At 48.4% G+C, this 21,943-nt stretch overlaps 1 protein-coding gene and 2 pseudogenes across 1 annotated transcript; 1 reads left to right on the top strand and 2 right to left on the bottom strand.

Annotated features, from left to right (window-relative positions):
* Positions 1-428: 428 nt before the first annotated feature.
* LOC127339070 (uncharacterized) lies at positions 429-3,097 on the top strand (annotated as a pseudogene).
* A 1,302-nt stretch (positions 3,098-4,399) lies between these two features.
* On the bottom strand, positions 4,400-7,114 carry LOC127338050 (protein MOTHER of FT and TFL1 homolog 2-like; annotated as a pseudogene).
* Positions 7,115-16,183: 9,069 nt separating this feature from the next.
* Positions 16,184-16,961, bottom strand: LOC127338051 (uncharacterized). Its single transcript, XM_051364325.2, has one exon. The coding sequence runs from the start codon at positions 16,798-16,800 to the stop codon at positions 16,330-16,332; it is 471 nt and encodes a 156-aa protein (XP_051220285.1). The 5' UTR covers positions 16,801-16,961; the 3' UTR covers positions 16,184-16,329.
* Between the last annotated feature and the right edge of the window lie 4,982 nt (positions 16,962-21,943).

The raw sequence follows: 21,943 nt of genomic DNA, 5'->3' as shown, positions 1-21,943 counted from the left end.
GGGGCTAGCACAACACCAAGCTAGCCTCCATAGGTGCACTTCCTCCAAGATCCCACCATAGGAACCCTCACAACAAGATCCACTAAGGACTAGCACGAATTGGTGAATTCTCTCTTGGTAGTATGATAGAGCGGGGCCTCCTCCACCACTCCTCCAAATTTGGGCAAGATTGATTGGCTAGGTGGGGAGAACCACAAGGTTTGAACTCAACAACAATGGAGGAGAGAGAGAAGAGCTAAAAACGAGCTGGAGAAGAAGGGGCCTTTTTATAGGGTCCCTTCAATCCAACCGTTATGTTCAGGTTTTGCCTAAGCGGTACTACCGCTTTGGCAAGCGGTGGTACCGCTCTGGATTCGAAATCCCCCACAGATCTGGCCACGTGTACACACAGCAGTACTACCGTCTGCGGTACCGCTTGAGGTACCGCAATGGCCTCTAGGAGATACTGGATCACGTGCGGTACCAAAGCAGCCGTACAAGGTGAGCCACTAGACGATTCATGCTTAAAACAACCCGCCATGTATGCTCCCTGTGCAATAAGTGCATGCACAATCTTAGTCCCTTTTTTCCCGCCGTTCCATCCATGCATGTTCCCTGTGCAATAAGTGCATGCACAATCTTAATTCCTTTTTTCCCGCCGTCCCATCCATGCATGTTCAATTCAACCCAAACAGTTTTACCAGTGGGCTGTAGTATAATATGTGCCATTTATTTACTCGGCCGGCAGGCAACAAGGCCTAGAGTTAAGGCCCATGCAACCGCATGCAGCAACGGGCCTTCATTCTACCCAGCGTAAAATTGCATAGTCGGCCAGGAAAGCTGCTAAGAGAAGAGATTTTAGTCCCACACTGCTAAGGGGTGAGAGTTGAGAGCAACTTATAAGGGCAGCTCTTCTAGGCATGGAAAATGCTAGAAACACACGTAGGGCTGCAGTTCACATAGCGCGTGCACTCGCGTGAATATTCGCGACCTAAGACTTTGGACGCTTGGCGATCGCGCGGACTAGCGCATATAATCTATCCTTTTTCCATATTTTTTTAATAGAAAAACCTGAGATTTTGGACGCGTGATCCCAAACAACATCAATCCGAAGATTTTCAAGTCACACACTTAAATTATTATCTCAAAATTTATGATTAGCTGATCATAGACTGGCACAAGCTGTAGGTGTTGGGTCCTTTACTGGAACTTCAGCAGCTGCCTCTGCCGCTGCTATCAGGTCAATACTTCCTCCGTTTCCTGAGGAGAGGGAATATATAGTCAGGCGCAGGAATTACGAAAAGAAAGGCATGCAGATTTGTTTCCAATCTTACCCTCAATTAATCAATTACCTTTCCTGCTTTTTATTTCGTTTGCTGCACCATCCTCCTAGATTCTAGCCCATAACCGCACGCGCTCTCACCTGATTGCCTGACTCCCCTTTAATCTAGCGCTTGCTATGACTACACACCACGATTTTAGAGGGTTAATTCTGGGAGTCCATCTACTCCTAGCCTAGCATCGCTAGCGCCTTCTCCTCAGGAACGGAGGGAGTATGGCTAGTATTAGCTAATTTGGAAATTATTCGCCAAGCACGAGCTACAGTTCAACCTATCCAAATTCAGGTTCCACTATTATATCTTTTTCTCTTTGCAAAATACTGAAATATTGCTAGGAGTAGTCAAATCTCTAAAGATTGGGAAACTTCCTGTAGCCCCCGAGCACACCGGCGCTTGTTTTTTTTTTTCTTCAAAATATCGAAAGTGATATGGAGAACACGCGTAGTTATCTAGGAAAAGTTTTGGTATATTTTGGAACTCCAAAATAAAATTTGCAAATTAAAAGAAAATAAAACAGACTGGAGCTCTGGGTGCCACAAATCCGCATTCCCGAAGATTTTCCTAGTTCAGGCTCAGAACGAAAGCAGAGTATGGTCTTGGGATCAAACCAGACATGTGACGATTGGCTAGGCCTAGGCTCACTCAAAACAAAAACTAAGCAAAGAATTACTTCAGTTTGAACCTGTCCGAATTGGAGTGCCAGCACAAAATATTAAGGAGTACTACTATATGTGGCCAAGACACCGAAGTAAACGAAACCAAATTTCCCCGAAGTAAACAAAAATTAAGCATTTTGTTTCCGCGTGACCTGCTGAGAAAGAACATGGTCTTTGGGTCAAAGCAGCCGCGTGGCGCGTCGTGGTTGGCCCACGCGATACAGACTAGACCGCCAGTCTCCGGTCGAGCGGGCGACGACCCGTCAACCTGAATTGTCTTGCACGGCCGATGATCTTCAGTCACCATTCTGTCCAGTCTCCAGTAGCAGCCGTGCTCGTGCGTGCATATAAACAGCAGCTAGTTTCCTCCATCTTCTCCATAGTTAGTCTCCCTTGCGTCGGCGAGACTAGAGACAAGCAAGGAGCCATCGACCACACGCACACAGGACGCAGCAAGCTCTTCCCGGCCCAACAAGCGCAATGGCGAGGCTCCTCCGCTTCTTTTCGTCGTCCACACCGACCACGGTACCGACGCGCCAACGGCGCCTCTCGTTCAGCTTCTCCTCCTGGGCCTCCTCGTCTCGGCGGCCGTGGTGTCGACGCTCTGCACCAGCAGCACGCACGGCAAGCTGTGCACGCAGCGTGGCAGCGGGCGGCGCTGTCGCCAGCAGCAGCAGGAAGCACATGCTCGTGGCGAGCCTGAGCGGGATCGGCGGCAAGGCGGCCAGGATGGTGTCGTGGAACAGACGGTCCCCGTCGGGCGGCAGCAGCGACGACGACGAGGGGGCGGCGGTGGAGGATGAGGCTGAGGACGCCGTGTGGAGGAAGGCCATCATCATGGGGGACAAGTGCCGGCCGATCGAGTTCTCAGGCCACATCGCCTTCGACTCCGACGGCAACCAGCTGCCACCTGCGACGGCTAAGAAAACCGCCGCCGACGTCGCCCAAAATTAACATCGTTCTACGGGCTACAGCCTATGGGGGATTTTGGGGTCAATCGATCAATGTCTCCCGTTTAATTATAGAGTGAATTATGTATCTGTGATACTAATTAATTACATGGTCGAATGAAAATTCGTGTAGATTACCCAATTGAAAAAATTAGACCTTTGTTTTCTCATATGTGTTTATCGGGCAAGGTGTTAGATGATCATTGAGGTCCAAAAATATTAAAGCGATAGTGAGGAATTGAACATACGGATTAAAAATGTTTAGACATAATTATCCATTAGACTCTCTGATATTTACATATTTTGTCACTCCACATCGACCTGTTACTATTATGCATATCCTATCTAACAATTACAAGCAAAATGCTAAGCTGAGGCTAAATCGTATTTAAAATTTTGAAGTCTCATAAATGAGATATTTTTGTAGATGTTGCACTAAATGGGGTCATATGTGTCACCAATGCATAACTATACAAAGTAAAAAATGAAATTCACTCAGATGGGCTAAGCTACTTTTAAAGAGGATATCCTACCATCCCAAAAAGATAATCCTTTATTTAGCATTGGACCATCTATAGCAGTCATATCAATTTTGTTTTAGCCGATCTTAGTATTGCTGTTTTTTTATGGATTGCCATTTCAAGTATCGCTTCTATTGGACTTCACATGGAAGGACTAATTTTATTTCTCATTTATTGCCGCATCAAAATGATTATGGTGACATCTCTAAGAATTTGATTAAACTTTGTTTAGCCTGAATTATTTTTACAAAAAGTAGGCCTTATTTATTGGAACACCCGGATGTACTACGTATTTGCAGTATAGCTTAATGACACGACATGCAATTTTTGCATGTTCTTGAATAAAAAATTGCAGGGGCTATATTTTTGTAGGGAAACCATGGGCTCCAACGTGCACTGCCTCCGTTAAATGATATCACTAGTGGCAGATAGCGAAGTAAGAACGGCGATGGGTGATTTCACATAAGCGTCCAGCCTTGCTGCTACAGTTTTCTGTAGTGCAATAGTTTTTTTTAGAAAAAATTGTAGTGCAGTGTACTGTCGCTCCTGCCCTCAAAATCAATTAGGCCCAGATCCAGATGGCCTGCTGGCCCTATTAAGAAGGGCCTTCAAGACCTTGCCTGCAAACTGAGGCCTGCGGAAAAAAAAAAACAAGAGAACATTGCCTTCATCCATGCTGTGAAGCTGCCTCGCAGCCGACGAGGCGGTTACGCAGCATGGATGGAGGGGCTCGGGGGCGGTTGAACATGCAGAGTATTTTTGGTACACATAAGAAGAGTAGACTATGCTATCAGCTATGTATGGCAAAGACCAAATCAAAACAAGAATGCCAAAAAGAAATTTAGCGCCAATTGCATGCTATTATTACAAGAACGCGCGGCGGGAAAACTATCGTCGCGCTCCAAATACTGTATGGTACTAGACAGGCTTGCTGCACGTTTGCCAAACCCCAAATACACGGTCCATATGCAGAGATTCATCACGCATATGTGCATAGATAAGTGCACGTACACACGTACAAATACAAGGTGCAAATTACGTACACAAGCACGCATACGTACGAAAAAGAAACAGCACATACTAGTTGCTGTTGCTGGCATAAGTTTACTTATTGTTCACCGGGTATAAGCGGCCGGTGTAGGAGCTCCGGCGAGCATGCATGCAGCTGGCGTTGGCGTTGGCGTTGCGTAGGCCGGTCAGCGGCGGCGGCGGTTGCCGGAGGGCTCCCTCTGAGAGTTGAAGTAGACGACGGCGACGGGGAGGCCGAGCTCGTGGTTGAAGGCGAAGGCGCGGGTGTTGAAGTAGGGGCGGTCCGCCGGCGGCGCCGCGTAGCCGTCGACGATGCGCGACTTCTGCTCGAACAGCACCAGCACGTAGCGGTGGATGCCCACCGGCGGCTGCGGCCCCAGGTACGGCATCACCACATCGATCACCTGCCCAAGCAAATATATACCCAGCCGTAATACCCACACCTCGTACATGCAGACGAGAACATACTGCATATTTAATTACTGCAAATTAAGTAGGGACATGCATAGATTCACACGTGTCAACTTTTCAGAAAGAACGTTTGGTAGCAACGGCGACACGTGTGCCCGACTGGGGGCAGCGACACGTGTGCTGCCAGCTTGGCCTGCGTGCGTGCGGCGCAGTTGCGGCGGCCATGGGTGGCCGGCTTGGATGCATGCATGGGTGCACGCTGCTGCTGCCTCAGAGTTTGTGCCATGCAATCGCATGCATGCACTACGTACCTTAAAAAGATATACATGGAATCTTGGATATTTTGTGCATTATGACATATCAATCCCTTTCTTCTTATTGAGGGAAGAAGACAAGGAAAGAAGTTTGTTTAGTTTCTTGGGTATGGGGTGTGGCCGGTTCGTCTATATAGTTGCACCTACAAGTAGGGGTGTAAGATTAGGGGTTTTGCTTTTCTTGAAAGATCATGATCTTCTTTAATCTTTGTAGGTTTACTCTAAATAGCAAGAACCAAAAGGATTGGTTTGTAAACTGTCACGAGGTAGGATGCCAAACAATGAATTGTTCTATGGCCAATGAACTTATTTATAACCTATACTGTCCACCGCTATCCTCGAAGAAATAGTACTAGTCCACCACAACATAACAAGCAGATATAGATGCATGTGCGTGTGGAAGGACCACCGGATGTCGGTATCTGTATAAAGATAGGTTTGCATATGGTCCCAACGTATATAAGGGCACACGGTGTGACATAAGCTATCTCTTACGTATCGCAGTTGGGTCTTAGGTGAGATCGAGGACTTTTCGATCAATCCAAATATGTCTCGAGGAACAAAGGAAATTGGCACGAGAACCAACATACCGGCTATATGTGGTTGTAATGATTGAGACGATATCATAAATTATGTATGTACATAGGTGCAGGTAGTGCGCTGAACTGTAACTATAGTCAATTGTCAATGTATCGTTTTCTTATTGCACGGGTTGTCTATTATGGTATCAATGTCAATGTCTGGCGTTAACCGTTAAAGATGGTTTAGCATCTAAGAAACCTAAGAGCAGATGCGTGAAAATATTAAAGACTTAGCACTTTCTATAAATCATCATTTTAGTTAAATTGAAATGTTTGAAATCTTCAGAACCTATACTTGTTGTTGTTCAGATATGTGTGGCCGTGTGTGGGTGGGGTGGGGGATCTTAATAATTTCGTAATAAAGGAAAACAAATGGTGTAAAATTCTCTCTTTTTTGTGTGGGACGCAATAATTTAGTATGGTAAACATAACATCACACTATTAACCCGATCTAGAGAATGTAGTGTAAGGACACTCCAAATCCAACTGAATTGGCTGTTTTAGTCCTTGCCATCGAACTAAAATGTTGATAACAGAAGCATGGAAATAAGTTGCTAACTTATGTTAAAAAAAATTCTTAGACTGCTAATTAACGGTCAAAGAAGAGAGATTTCACACATCCATTTATCACAATTTAGGTGTGTTGATGAAGACTAGATGTGAACATAATCACTCACCTTTAGTTGCATCTGTTCCACCTGGTATGTTCATGACTATCCTGTGACATATATATCAATAGAGCACACTGAGTATACTTGCAAGGTAATAATACCCTGATCGATCAGGCATGAAATTCAGGCACCAACTAGCTCTGCCCGCAGACATACATACAGCCAATTGATTAAAAAAATGACACTTGATAGGATCGAAGGATATTATAGGAGGTGTACTGTAGGGAGATGGAATTGACACTTGTTCTTGTGCCAGATCAGGGATACATACCAGTGGAGGTACTCCCTCATGGTCGGGTCGCTGGGGCTTGGCGCGTCGGGATCCGTCATCAGCTGCAGGCACCATGCAGAGGGGGGAATCATCGGCAGCAAGTTCCCATGCATAGATATGAACAAGTGTGCATAGTAGCTGACTACGAGGCGATCGAGGTAGCCAGCCAGCCACATGTGGTGTGGACAGTACGTACTAGCGTGTAGAGGTCGTTGCGGCGGCCGGAGATGCGCACGAGCGGCTGGTCGGCGGCCATGGAGGGCTTGACGTGGCAGCCGTTGCTGACGTCCTTGGAGCCGTAGGAGACGGCCATGGCCACCGACGGCACGAACAGGTCCACCACCTCCCCGATCACCCTCCCCACCACCAGTGGATCGACGAACCGAGACATGGTGTACTCTCAGTTTTCTTTTCTTCTTTTCTTTCTCTCTGTCTCTGCTTGCTCTCTTTGTGCAAATGAACGGCCAGTGCAAATATATGACGCCTGCCTGCATATGTATAAGTAGCGAGCGAGCGCGGATTAAATGAAGGTTTTGTCACGGGGGTTGGGACTTGGCGCCTTGGCAGCATGCGTACATGCACTCAGCGTATACGTATGGACTGATGATGCATGGATCATGGACAGGTCAGGCGACACGTAGCTGCAAGATCTGGCTCTCGAAGGAGCGGCAAGCCACGTGTGACCTGATGATCTGGGTGCCTCTACTGCATGCGAATCTCCTGGACAAAGCAGCTGCGTGTGTATACGCATGCATCTTGAACCATTTTACCATGGACAAAGCTCTGTTAGCCATGTGAGAATTCTAATGGGCCATAAACCTCAAAGCAACTATCCCCAGTTGCTGCCATCGGCCCAAGCAGTAGTAGGCCTAGTCAACCCTGCTGAAATTACCCTCATTTGTACCCAAGGCCCTCTTAACTTACATAAGTTACCCTAAAAAAACTTACATAAGTGGTCCCTTCTCCCAAATATTCCGGCAGCCACCGAAATCACTTAAAGTCGGTGGATTCGATTTTTAATTTCTGCCAAATCATCGAAATTTCTGTCCAAATTTGTGCAAATGTTCAAAAGTATTTTCAAATTTACTTGACTTCTCATGTACTACTGAAATGTCTACCGAAGTTGCTTCTGAAATTTAGTGATGAATGTCGATAAAGGGGACACTAGCACAGACTTAAAATAGTTGTAAAAATTGAGATACCGGTGTATGTTGACCATGGACCCCTTTGCGAAAGAGGCATTCCCACTGCGCAACAACATAAGTTGTTTTAGTTATCCGATTTGAGCCTTGAAAGAGTTTAATTTGAACTTATCCAATTTGTTTGATGTATTTCTGTTGCGGTCAGAAACCCACCGGCGAGCAGCGACGGGCAACACAGTAGAGCCGGGAGGCTCCCAGGACTGCGGCTGGCCCTGGTCCCTCCGAGCGACGGCCCGCAAAGACTCGGCACGCACGTCTGATGCTGGTGCAAGGGCGTGCCACCTGACCTATACCTGGTCAGGAAGGTGATGGATGTGCCTCGCTTAGTTTCCTGCATGGCATACACGTAAACATTAAATACGAGCCTCGATAGGCTCTCAGGTTGTCCTGTGAATCGGCTCAAAGAGCCGATCCGCCCATGATTCGCACGAGGTGTACGAATATATGGTGGTCCTACTTGATCAGAATAAAGCTAAAATGATCTACTACGATTTAGGGTTTTCACCACATAATCGGAACATCCTACTCGTGATTGAGCCTGGCGGCCGCGCACGGTGATCGTAAACCAATCCTAGACAAGGCCTAAAAACCAACACGAAGTTGATCCCCGGAACATCCTGTCTAGGGCTAGCAAACTACACCCTACGCGCCACTGGATCCTTCAACCCTTTGTAAGGCCTAACCATGCAGATATTAAACTAATCCTTGAAGAACAAGGAGCAACCATAACGGATCGGATCTACTAAATAATGATCAAGCTGGGTGCCGCCCCTACACCTAAGATAGGTGTAAGGGCGGCTAGATGTCTAAGGATTGCACGACGACAGCATATGATACGAAGAACAATGCTAACCCTAACACATCTAAGATAACTACGTTGCTCGCCATCAAAAAGGGTTCAGTACGATCAACGCATGAACAACGAATAAACTTGTACTGCCTAGATCGCAAGATGCGATCTAGGCAGCATGATGCTTACCCGGAAGAAACCCTCGAGACAAGGGAGTTGGCGATGCGCCTAGATTAGTTTGTGGTGAACGTGATTGTTGTTTATTTCATAAACCCTAGATACATATTTATAGTCCGTAGACTTTCTAACGTGGGAATAATCCCAACCGGGCACGGGCCAAACTCTACCTAATCAACACGTATCCGACTATATTACAGATACACGGGCAAACTAGCCCAAACTTTGCATATAAGGCCGATTCACGTATATTCTTCCATGTATATTCTTCAAGCCCATCTTGATCGCGGCCCACCTCTGACTCGGTCAAATTCTGGTGATAACACATGCCCCCTTGGTTTTGGAATTGATAATTCCAAAATCACTCTGCTTTTCTTCGTCGGGTCATGTCGTGGCAGAGCAAAACCGTCGCAGTATCCTTCATCATGATGCCTTGCCTTCTCAACTTCTCTGCGTGACTTGGCAGTTTTTTTTTTGTTGGGCACCACTTCCTCGGAAACTGCTATGGCATTGAATTTCTACTATATCCCCTTTTATTTAACCGCTCCAAACAGTTTGCTTCTTCATCCCCTTCGCATTAGCACTCCCAAAAGCCCTCCTGCGCCACCATGTCTTCTTCCTCCTCTGCCTCATCGGGTATTTCCACCCAATCCTCCTCCTCCCGCGAGCCGACGCCGGAGTTGAACCCGGAGGAGGCCCATGCGGCCAACATCCGCCGCACCATCGAAGCTGGGGAGGAATCCAGTCACGATTTCTCCGTCTGGTCTGAGGACGACAAGTCCTCGACCGACGGGGAAAGTGACCTCCGCTTCCTCGCCGACGGGGAAACGGAGGAGGAGAGCATGACGATCGCTTCTCCTGTGATGACTTCACCTCCCCCGAGGAGGAGGAGGAGGAGAAGGAGGAGGAGGAGGACGACACCTCCTCCGACGAACCGCCGGCCAAGCGCTTCTGTCCCTGGCCGGGGAACCTCAGCGACTTCGACATCGACGACGACGACACTGACGAGGAGGATGAGGACCACGAGGGTCCCGCCGGCGGCCGCTACAGCAGCGACGACGAGCCCGCCGGGAGTAGCGCCGACAGCGGCGACGACGGCGATGACGAGGGCAGCGACGGCCCGTAGATAGGACCTTTAGCATAGGATCAGTAGTAGTAGATGGGGCAATGTATCCCCTAGTACTTCCTTTTGAGAGCCATCAGCTCTTTATGTAAAAAATCCTGCTTATCAATGAAGAATTTCTCCCAACTTGATTTTGCCGATTTCCTTTGAGCTAATTTTGCCGATTTCCCCTCATACTGATTTTGCCGATTTGCTCACTTAGCCAATGCTTAATGAGCCGAGGGCAACGCATCGGTCCTTCACAATCTACCCTTCAACTCTTCGTCTGATGACTTCAAGCTCTGGTGGATAATGTAGAGTTTTCAAGAGAGCCCTTAAATTCCTCCCACCAGCTCCAGTGATCCTCTTCTGCAAGAACTCACCATTTTTGAAGAAGGTTGCGACGAAGGATCAGCCGATGACACCCCAATCGGCTTCTAAAACAGAGCATCTACCAGGCCAGCTGCCCCCCGAGCCTCTGTCAAGGCGAGAATAGCGGTGAGGATGCACAGATCAAACAAAGGGCTTTGAACTCAGGTAATCTGAGACAGCCACCATGCCGAGCCAGCCAAACTTGCCCCCATCGATCGCCTCTTCTTCTGTTGAAAGCCGATATTGTAGACGAAACACCGTCGGCTTAAAGAGCAAAAGGCTGCCTTGCGTGCCAAACCGACGCTTTCCGACAAGATCTTGCTGAACTGGCGCAAAGGGTTGGAAGTCCTCGAAGAGAAGGTTCGGGCACCAAAATCGGCTCATTGCAGCTGAGGAAGCTCTCATTGTTCTCTCCCTCGAGGAAGCAGAAGGCCTCACAGCTGAACTGGACTTGGTGAAAATCCGCGTCTTGAACACGCAGCAGGTAGATCCTGTGTAATTGTACTAGAGTCGATGGCTGTACATCGGCTTTGTTTCGAATTTTTTTTTACTGGCCGATTTTCTATCGGCCCCCAATATTTCACTGCACATGTATCGCACATGTCCCTCTGATTAGGTGCCCCCCGAGCCGAATCTGTCACGTAACTACAGATATCGGCTCTGTAGTTAGCCAAGGCACTGTATTTGAACGTCGGCTCCGTTAGGACTAATGTTGACTCTTATCAGCCGACGTAAAACCGCTGCCCATTAGATTGATGTTGAACACAGGCAGAACGTATGGTGAGGCTAATTTTGGCCGATTGCTGGAATCGGCCTCCATGTTGATCGAAGCGCTCAATGAAGGTTTTGCAATGTCCCTCCATAGATCTTTGGGGCCGATCCCAAGGATCGGCCTCGCCACGTTTGTCCATAGGTTTGTTCTTGCTACACGGTCAGGCCGGTGGATAAGACCAGCCTAACCCCATCCTTTGTCACGTCGATGCGCTCGCAGTCGTCCAAATTGATGCCTGAGAGTGGCTCTTGGCCTGCTGTTTCCCAAGCGTTCATGCCAGCCGTTGAAATCTCGGCTGAGTCATCTGCCTGGACGACCTCTACCTCATCTCCATCCCACTGTATTACGCATTGGTGCATCGTGGATGGAATGCAACAGTTGGCGTGGATCCAATCTCTTCCCAGCAGGACAGCATAGGTGCTCTTGCTATCGACAATAAAGAACGTCGTAGGGATGGTTTTCCTTCCTACGGTCAGATCCACGTTCAGAACACCTTGTGCGTCAGACGCTTGGCCATTGAAGTCGCTCAATGTCACGTTGGTCTTGATCAGATCCGAGCTAGAGCGTCCCAACCGACGTAGCATGGAGTATGGCATAATGTTGACTGCCGCTCCGGTGTCCACCAGCATCTTGTTGACAGGCCTCCCATCGATATAACCTCGCAAGTACAGGGCCGTCAGATGTCTGTAGCTTCTTTCTCGTGGCTTCTCAAAGATAACTGGCCGTGGGCCGCAGTCAAGTTGTGCCACAGGTGCTTCGTCTAATCCTGGAGCGCTAAACTCCGTCGGAAGGATGAACACCATGTTTGTGCCAGCCGATGTTTCATCATCGGCTTTCCTTTGCTTGGGGCGCCACTCCATTTTTTGTGGTCGACCCTCTTCATCTAGGGTTCGTTGAATTTTCGCGGCCAGATCAGGCCGCACCTTCCTTAGCGTGTGCAGGTATAACCTTTCGGCTTCCTCCAAGCCACGCAGTCGCTGAACCCTACGCTTTTGGGAACGGCTGAGCCCATCAGGGCACCACCTTGGCCGATGGTACCTGTCTTCTTCTTCTTCATCATCGTCTTCCAAGTCCTCGAGATCTTCCACCCGAGGGGACTCAGCGTGCTTGTTCCGAGGCGGGAGAGGCCCTAGACGTTGGAACACGGACACGTTAGCTGCATCCTTCTTCTTCTGTCTACATTCTGGGCAGTTGCTGATTGTGGGCAATCGGCTCATTCCTGAATCCCAGCAGTGTCTGAAGAAGGGACAGTCCCAGTGCCTATCCTCATCGTCTTGCTCTCTTGACTTTTCCTTGGCACGGCGCTCGTACTCCTCCTCATCGCGATCATGCCGACGATGTCTCCTGGCGTCCCTAGCCCGGCGATCTCTTTCATCATCGTCGTTGGATCGTCGGCGTTGGTCATATTGACTCACGTACTTGTTGAGGAGGTGATCAGAGAGAGGTCGCTGATATCTCACATTCCTCACTTCTCCCTCTGTAATGTAGCGCTTGCCATCGTGACGGAGCCGATCGCGTGGAACGGCTTCCTCTGTGTCCTTGCTACGAGAGCAGCTGCCCTCGTCTCCGTCCTTACCAGAGTGGTGTCCAGGCCCTACCATGTTGATGTTGAACGAGAATCCTGGCTGGCACCCTTCAGGGTAAGCGCACTCCACCATGTTAACGGCGGGGAAGGGGTGCATGTCGACTTTCATGGCGTACTGGTTGAAAATTAGACGTCCTTGTTCTATCGCCATTTGGATCTGCTGACGCCACACCCTGCAGTCGTTGGTGGTATGGGAGAACGAGTTATGCCATTTGCAGTATGGCTTTCCGTTCAGCTCCTGTACCGTGGGGATTTTGAGGCCTTCGGGTAACTTCAACTGCTTCTCCTTAAGTAAGAGGTCAAAAATTTGCTCAGTTTTAGTTACGTCAAAATCAAACCCTCTGGGTGGACCTGGTGGCTTAACCCATTTGCAGGATATGGGGGTTGCCCCCCGAGTCCATTCAGCCACTGCTACCTCTTGATCTCCCGCGGACCCTTCATCTTCTTCTGCCTCAACCAGGACTACCGCACGCTTGAATTTGTCCTGGTACAAGTCTGGATGGCGCTGTTCATATAACGACAGTTTCTGAACCATGTGCGCCAGTGAAGGGTAGTCTGCTTGGGAGGCCATATCGTTGATTGGTGATGCAAGGCCCACCACCGCCAACTCGACTGCTTCTTTTTCAGTCACACGAGCCGAATAACATCGGTTCCTAACAGTTCTGAAGCGCTGGATGTATTCTGCCACGGTTTCTCCACGCTTCTGACGTACTTGTGCTAGATCGGCAATGCCAGACTCGGAAGCCTCTGAGTGATACTGCATGTAGAACTGTTCTTCCAACTGCTTCCAAGTCCGGATCGAGTCTGGTGGCAACGAGGTGTACCACCCGAAAGCCGATCCTGTGAGGGACTGTGCGAAGAACCTCACGCGTAGTGGATCTGATGCTGAGATCATGCCCAGCTGTGCCAAATATCGGCTCACATGCTCGATGGAGCTGGAACCATCTGATCCATTAAATTTGGAGAAATCAGGGAGCCGATATTTGGGTGGTAGCGGGATCAACTCGTACTCGTTGGGGTACGGCTTGGAATAGCCGATTGTCCTCCTTTTCGGCACCATGCCGAATCGGTCTCTCGTGATTGTACCGATCTGATCCACGGTGCTTGCCGTAGGAGTCGAACTCGAAGATTCGCCGAGTGGCATACTTAGCCAGCCATGCTTGCTTTTCCAGCTCTGAGCCAACTGCAGGAGCTGAGCTGAGAGGTTTGTCGGAGCGGCATACTTAGCTAGCCACGTCGCTTCTCAAGATCTGTTCCCGAAGTTCCTCCCCGCTGTTCGAAGTCCCCGTCGTTGCGGCCCGGTTTGTGAGTGCCCGATTCGCAGTCTGGCACGTATGTGCACGTGTATCCGTGAGGGATCTCCTTAGGCGCCTCATGCAAGAACTGGTAGTCACTAGGGTCACCACCGATCTTGTAGATAGCGTATGCCGGTGAATTCGGCACCTCTGGTGCTGTCAACGCGAATGGCAGCGGTGGACGGGACTGGAGTGGCATCTCTCCTTTGTAAGTCCCGAGAGCTGGTCCTGACGGAGAGTACTGATGCCTCATGATTTCCTGGATCACCCGAAGAGCGACACGCTCCAAAGTGTTCACCAGGCTCTCAGAATGGCGGTGTAGCGAATGAGCTACCATGAAGTTAATCTCCTGACGCAGAGACCTGGTGCGTTCTTCTGACGGGGCGGACAGGTCCACTCCATCGAGCGCGCCTTCAGGTGAGAACCCTTTCCACCTGACGCCATGTGAGCGGGTTCTGTGAAAAGAGCCGATGAGGTCGGCTTCGAGGATCGCTTTGACCTCGTCATACTTCTTCTTGAGCTCCTCGGTCAAATCCTCGTACGTGACTGGGGTGCCTTCCGCCATCTCAGATGTAGATGGCGATGCGGTTGATGTCGACGATGGTCCCACCGGGCGTGCCAGAATGTGTTGCGGTCAGAAACCCACCGGCGAGCAGCGACGGGCAACACAGTAGAGCCGGGAGGCTCCCAGGACTGCGGCTGGCCCTGGTCCCTCCGAGCGACGGCCCGCAAAGACTCGGCACGCATGTCCGATGCTGGTGCAAGGGCGTGCCACCTGACCTATACCTGGTCAGGAAGGTGATGGATGTGCCTCGCTTAGTTTCCTGCATGTCATACATGTAAACATTAAATACGAGCCTCGATCGGCTCTCAGATTGTCCTGTGAATCGGCTCAAAGAGCCGATCCGCCCATGATTCGCACGAGGTGTACGAATATATGGTGGTCCTGCTTGATCAGAATAAAGCTAAAATGATCTACTACGATTTAGGGTTTTCACCACATAATCGAAACATCCTACTCGTGATTGAGCCTGGCGGCCGCGCACGGTGATCGTAAACCAATCTTAGACAAGGCCTAAAAACCAACACGAAGTTGATCCCCGGAACATCCTGTCTAGGGCTAGCAAACTACACCCTACGCGCCACTGGATCCTTCAACCCTTTGTAAGGCCTAACCATGCAGATATTAAACTAATCCTTGAAGAACAAGGAGCAACCATAACGGATCGGATCTACTAAATAATGATCAAGCGGGGTGCCGCCCCTACACCTAAGATAGGTGTAAGGGCGGCTAGATGTCTAAGGATTGCACGACGACAGCATATGATACGAAGAACAATGCTAACCCTAACACATCTAAGATAACTACGTTGCTCGCCATCAAAAAGGCTTCAGTACGAGCAACGCATGAACATCGAATAAACTTGTACTGCCTAGATCGCAAGATGCGATCTAGGCAGCATGATGCTTACCCGGAAGAAACCCTCGAGACAAGGGAGTTGGCGATGCGCCTAGATTGGTTTGTGGTGAACGTGATTGTTGTTTATTTCATAAACCCTAGATACATATTTATAGTCCGTAGACTTTCTAACGTGGGAATAATCCCAACCGGGCACGGGCCAAACTCTACCTAATCAACAAGTATCCTACTATATTACAGATACACGGGCAAACTAGCCCAAACTTTGCATATAAGGCCGATTCACGTATATTCTTCCATGTATATTCTTCAAGCCCATCTTGATCGCGGCCCACCTTTGACTCGGTCAAATTCTGGTGATAACAATTTCCACCTCTTGCTAAGCCATTCCCCGTCTCCGGGTGCCTAGGTATCCACCCACGAGCTTTTTTTCAAACCAACATTTCTAAGGGACGGGTGATATATTATATTAGTCACCGAAAATCATGGTTAAGAAAAAAAATCCATGGCTGCTTCATATATTAGACAGGCTTGTGCTTCTATAGATCCTCAAACCTAAAACCAATGTAAATCCCTAAAGGGGTATCATAGTATCGTTTAATCTCAGCTATCCTACCTCTAATTTCGAACATGTATTGTTTAATCTCAGATGTTCTTGTGTTTCACTTAGAAAACATTTCAGTCCAATAGTCTTATTTTTTTCAAAAATCGACACATGACATGAGCAGGAGCACACACTGGTAGATTTGTACAACTGATGTCGCGTCTCACGTACGTGCTTGCATGCACCGGACGGGCCAAACTTTTAGCTTCAAAGAACTAGTAATACGGCGTAGAAAAGAAAATTAAACCTGAGACTAATCGATCGCCATAATCCACTATAGAACGAAGTTACTTCTCGGCCGCGACGTCGGCTTTCTTGACTACCGGCGGCAGCTGGTTGCCGTCGGAATCGAAGGCGATGTGGCCGGAGAACTGGAGCGGCCGGCACTTGTCCCCCATGATGATGGCCTTCCTCCACACGGCCTCCTCGTCCTCCACCACCGCCTCCGCCTCCTCGTCGTCGTCGCTGCTGCTCGGCGCCGGAGACCGCCTGTTCCACGACACCATCCTGGCCGCCTTGCCGCCGATCCCGCTCAGGCTGGCGGCGAGCATGTTCTTCCGGTTGCCGGCGACTCCCGTCTTCTCCAGCGGCGCCGTCGTCGTCCCGCGCTGCTTCCACAGCTTGGCGTGCGTGCTGCTGGTGCAGAGCGAGACCACGACCGCCGCGACGACAAGGACGACGAGAAAAACGACGGGGAGGGGATGCGCCGCTGCTGCTGCTACAGGGGCGTGGACCGCGAAGAAGGTGAGCCTCGCCATGGCTGCGTCCCGTGATCGATCGTTCCTTTATTTGCTTCAGCTTGGCCGACGCGAGTGAAGCACTAGTGCGAGCTTAGCTTACAAGCTGGGGAGAGATCTTTGTCTGAGACTGAGAGTAGCACTAGTCATGTGGACTAAATATGGAAAAGATGAGGAAACTATCTGCAGTCTATATGCACGCACGGCTGCGCGCTCTGTCCGTCAGTAGACAGAATCGTGACAGGGGATAGTTCAGCGGCCGTGCAAGACGATCCAGGTTGACCGGGCGACGGCGATTGACGGGTCGTCGCCGGCCCGGGCGGAGACTGGCGTTAGCAGACACGCGTGGGCCACCCAAGCGCGTTGGAATGTAGCAAACGATCAGGCGCCGTGTCACTGGTTTGACCCAAAGACCATGCTCTGGGCTCCTACTTGATTCTGTACTGGTAGGAAAATCTTCGGAAATTGCATTCGTACATTCCGGTGTTCTAGTCAAAGATAAAAGTAAAAATCGGCCCTGCATTAGAAATTGGAAACTGCTGGGCGTCCCTCGGGGATCTAATTTTCCAGCCCCCGGGTCGCCAGCCGTCGGATCGGCCATCTTAGACGATCACGTTTTTACTCAATGTAGCAAGAAAACACCTCCCGGCAGCAAAAAATAACCCGCTTTTGCAACATTGTAGCTAAAAACGGTTCAGTCACAAAATCAAATAAAAAGGTTGTGACGAAGACCTCGCCTTCGTAGCAAAATTTCTATACTAAAGTAGCAAAACAACAAAACAATGATAGCAAACAAAATAGCACACAACATTTTTTACAAGTCAACCTCACTGGAGACATTGATAGAGAACTTGTCGGTGACATTAATACATTTTTTACAAGTCAACCTCACCGGAGACATCGCCGAAGATAACATAGCAAAAATAATTTACTATTGAAGCAAAATCACACAATGTTTGTAGCACAAATTATATGGTATTATAGCTAAAATGATCTCATCAGAGACATCGGTGAGCCGAAGACATTGTAGACAATTTTCAGTACCAAATTAGCAAATCAGGAGAACAATTGTAGACAAAAAATTAGCAAATCACCGCCAGCCAAAAACAAAAAATCCCATTGGTAGCAAACACACATCACTGTTGAAAGCAACTTCGATCACCGTTTGTAGCATGGGCGACCATCGACGGAAGCAAGCTCCAGTGAAAATTGTCGGGGGCGGTGGCCTTAGGTCGGGTCGCCGAAGTTGCAACTAGGACCGGCTATGCCGAGGGATGCCGCCCTGCTAGTTCCCAGCAAGGTCTAGCACCAACAACCTCCACTCCAAAATGCCCTGCTCCGGCCACTCCCTGCCATGGCCTCCAACGACGGCATGGTTGCGCGGGGGAAGCATCGCCGAGCTCCGGCTGGACAAGACTCCGCACTAGGACGCACGTGGCTATAGCGGCGGCGCGCGGGGAAAGAGGCCAGCGGGCAACGGGAAACAAGGCTGGAAGCCATGGCGTTGGCGGCGGCACGCAATCACCATCAGAGGAGGCCATTGCGGAGCTCGACGCACCGGTGGGAGAGGAGCGTGGCGGAGCTTGCGTGAGGCAGAAGACGGCATGGCGGAGCCGTCTAGTGGCGTGTAGTAGGAGGGGGGCGCGGCCGGCTTAGGTGTGTGGAGTCGGCGGCGCGCTAAAGAATGCGGGCGGCAGAGCAGTTCTGGTGCGGGAGGATAAGGAAGAAGGTAAGGTGTTATTTTGGTGGGCCTCCACAGGGACGCGTGGCGCGCTAGGGAGCCGGGGGCTGGAAAGCGACGGATCCCCGGGTGATCTGAATCATTTTCCTTAGAAATTCGGGCAGGTTTGAGCAGTAGCATATTTGGCTGATTTTTTTTTTGTTTGAGCGTAGCCAACAATCATACACCACACGTCTAGTTTGACCCGCAGACCATATTAGAGGTTTTTTTTTTTTGTTTTCATGCTGGCCATCTGCCGCGGACGTAAGATACTAGGCCATGATGGGCTTTTGGTAAATTTTCGTTTAAATTTTGGCCAAGGTAGGCATTTTGATAATTCTTTGGTTGTTGGAGAATCATCGGAAAATTTTCACTCGTATATGTTATTATTTTAGCCAAAAGAGAAAAAATGGTACACTTGGATTCGAAAGTATTGTAACTTTAGCAATTTTTTGACAAAATTTCTAAGGTCGCATGAATTGGTTATTCATGGATATTTTTGTTTTTTCTAATTAAGATTTGTTAATATCATATTTTTGTTGTCATAAAGTGGAACTAATATAATTGTTCATCGACAACTGACTACACGTACAAAATACTCTGATGGACTAACATATGATGACGAATTAAGGCGCATACAATACCAATTATACATAAACAGACAAACCATTAGGAAAAAGGCACGAATGAGGCTTGATTACGAAATAACATTTAAATTGTATTATAATAGAATGAAAAGAAGTGAAAATACAATACATAATGTCATGATAGATGAAAGTCAATGTATGTTAAGAAAGGAAGTCAAAATGTTATGGGGTCTGCATCTTCTACCATCGCGACAGTGATATCGTACGAGGGTTGTGAGGTTCTAATACTGTATTGGCACTGGCGGAGCCTCTTGGAGACCATACTGGGCTCCGGCCCAGTCTTGCAAAAGTGCAGAATGTTGATTAACCCCTGTAGACACTAGAGTTTATATTTCGCTTTAGCTTCCAGGCTCTAGCGCTCTGAGCTATGCATAGTTGTCTAGATTCTCGACGTGTATGCACTACGGCAATCCCAGCACCCCTAGCTCTCTCCTTCTTCCACTTACAAAGGCTTTTGGTTCTCACTATAAAATGTTTCCTAATCCTTTTTGTAAACATGGTCTCTCTAATTCTCGAAGTTCATTCAGGTCAACAGCTTGGGATCGTAAAGGCATTGGCCATCCGTTGTTGCTTGTCACGCTCCGCCACTGTGTATTGGGCCGCATTAAAACCGCTCACACATTTCACTATTTTATCTATCAACAAACATGTAGGTAGTTGTGTATGCGTCACTATAGTTACCGATGCCTCCTGCCGTCTATCAGTATTAAAAATGATCATAGTATGTTTGTACTAAACATTCTTACTTTTCTAACATACAGTTTATCATTAAACGTAATGAGGTTTTCTAATTTGTAGAGTTTACATATAATGTCAACAAGTAATTGTAATGCAATGTTAACTAGTACATCTTAACTTTCTGTGTGAGAATGTTAACCATATAATGTACTGGTCGAAATGTAAGTTCGTTGTTGTATAGTTCACACATCTATATTTACATACATAATATCCCAAAATTAGAACCATTCTTCTACAAAAAGTAGAACCCCTGTTTCAGATTGAAATTATACATTTTTTGAGTTCTTTTAGTTTTTTACCTTTTTCTAACGAAATTATTTCAAGAATATATAGAAGAGAAAGATGCAACATAATGTATTTATAAATTTTTATGTCTGTTTAGTGCAGACCTTATCTATTTTGTTTTTGACACACATACAGTAGGGAAAAATCCTTACTATGTCATTTTCTATTAAATAATTAAAATGAATAATATTTACATGATACAGGTTCTGGAGGGAGCTAGTGCTCATAAAATATCTTGCCAGGATTGCATGCCCTCTTTGAGACTGGGCTTAGCTCTATGAAGATTAATGGTGCAATAATATTTGAAGATAATATAATGGTGAATTCTATTGATAGCTCCACATTGTTGAAGATAAAACTATTTCTTTGATCCCATAAGCTAGCTCCAACATCCTGCGATATGATCTCTGTGATAAAATATTTGTTGTATCTGATTTTGGCGTCCGAAATCATTTGGTGAATTTGTAAGCCATCGTTCCATTCAATTCCAAGCGCCCACCAGAAACTCTAGCTAAAAGAGCATTCACAAAAGAGGTGCATGAGACTTTCTTCAGGGCATGAGCCGCATATGATGCAGTCATTGAACTCAACAGAGAAGTTATTTTTGTCTCAGAATATTGCATGTCTTCCATATGTCAAGAATTGGTTCAGGAGGGTGGTGCTCGCTAATCCGAGATCTATAAGAGCATCTCCAGTCGCATCCCCCAAACCGTCCCCCAAAGCGATTTGGGGCGAGCCGGACAAAAAAAATGCTTCTAGCCGCGTCCCCCAAAGCCCTTTTTTTCCCGGCGCGGCCCGATATGGTGTCCGGCTCCCGAGCCCATCCCCGGCCCACAGGGGACACACCGGGGACGCCGGACGCACCGAAAAGCTAGGCGGGCTCCCACATGTCAGCGACTATTTGCATAAACCGTTGATTCGCGCCTTTTTTTTCTCGTCGCTCTTTCCTTCCCGCGCCTCCCACCCCTCCGCCACCGCTGGATTTGCCGATCGTTTCGGTGTCTGATCTCTTCTGAGAGTCGGCACCGTCGACGCGGCTGGCGCTCCCGCCGGTCGTTCCGCCGCCACTGCTTCGCCATCGCGTCCCAGAACGCGGCGTCAAATCTGCCCCACCTCCGCGCACACAAGGTGCTCGACGACTTGCCAGGTAGGCGCGATTGGCCGCTGTTTGTTGCGTCGTCTGCCTTGGCGCAATTTAACCATTGATTTTGCTTCAGACATGGATAGCGACGACGAGATGCTTGCCCTGCTGCTGGAGGGCCCGCTTGCGGAGGTTGATCATGAGGTGCCTGCAGATTTTGCTGATTTCCTCGTCATGCACGCAGAGATCCGTGACAACAATGTTCATGATCAACTTCAAGCTGATCACGTTGAGCATTTGTGGAGGATCAAAGGAAATGCCGCGGCACCTTGATCTAGCCCTATTTATTACATTTGTTTAGTTTTATTTATTGTTTGTTGTATTTTAATTTGAAAACAATCTCCACAAACATATTTATTTCTATGCTATATTTGATAAATGATTGTGTGTTAAAAAAACTTTAAAAAATGTTTGGGGGCGGCGTTTGAGGGACGCGGCTGGGGAGCGATGTCCCACAAACGCGGCACGAACAAAACACGTCCCTCAAACACTCAATCCGGCGCGCTTTAGGGGACTGTTTGGGGGACGCGGCTGGAGATGCTCTAAACTTTCTTGGTAGAAAAGGTAGCATTGCTCCATGTAAAGTCCCATGAGTCAGGCTGGGAGCTTAATTCAACATTGTTGATTTCGTCT

The sequence above is a fragment of the Lolium perenne genome, chromosome 3 (genome assembly GCF_019359855.2).
Source record: "Lolium perenne isolate Kyuss_39 chromosome 3, Kyuss_2.0, whole genome shotgun sequence".
Classification (NCBI taxonomy): Eukaryota; Viridiplantae; Streptophyta; class Magnoliopsida; order Poales; family Poaceae; genus Lolium; species Lolium perenne.
The sequence above is the reverse complement of the archived record's forward strand: the minus strand, read 5'-3'. Positions and strand labels throughout refer to the sequence as shown.

Bases quoted from the DNA above. Each gene is read 5' to 3' on its own strand.
- LOC127338051 (XM_051364325.2), bottom strand. From the start codon at position 16,800: ATGGCGAGGCTCACCTTCTTCGCGGTCCACGCCCCTGTAGCAGCAGCA.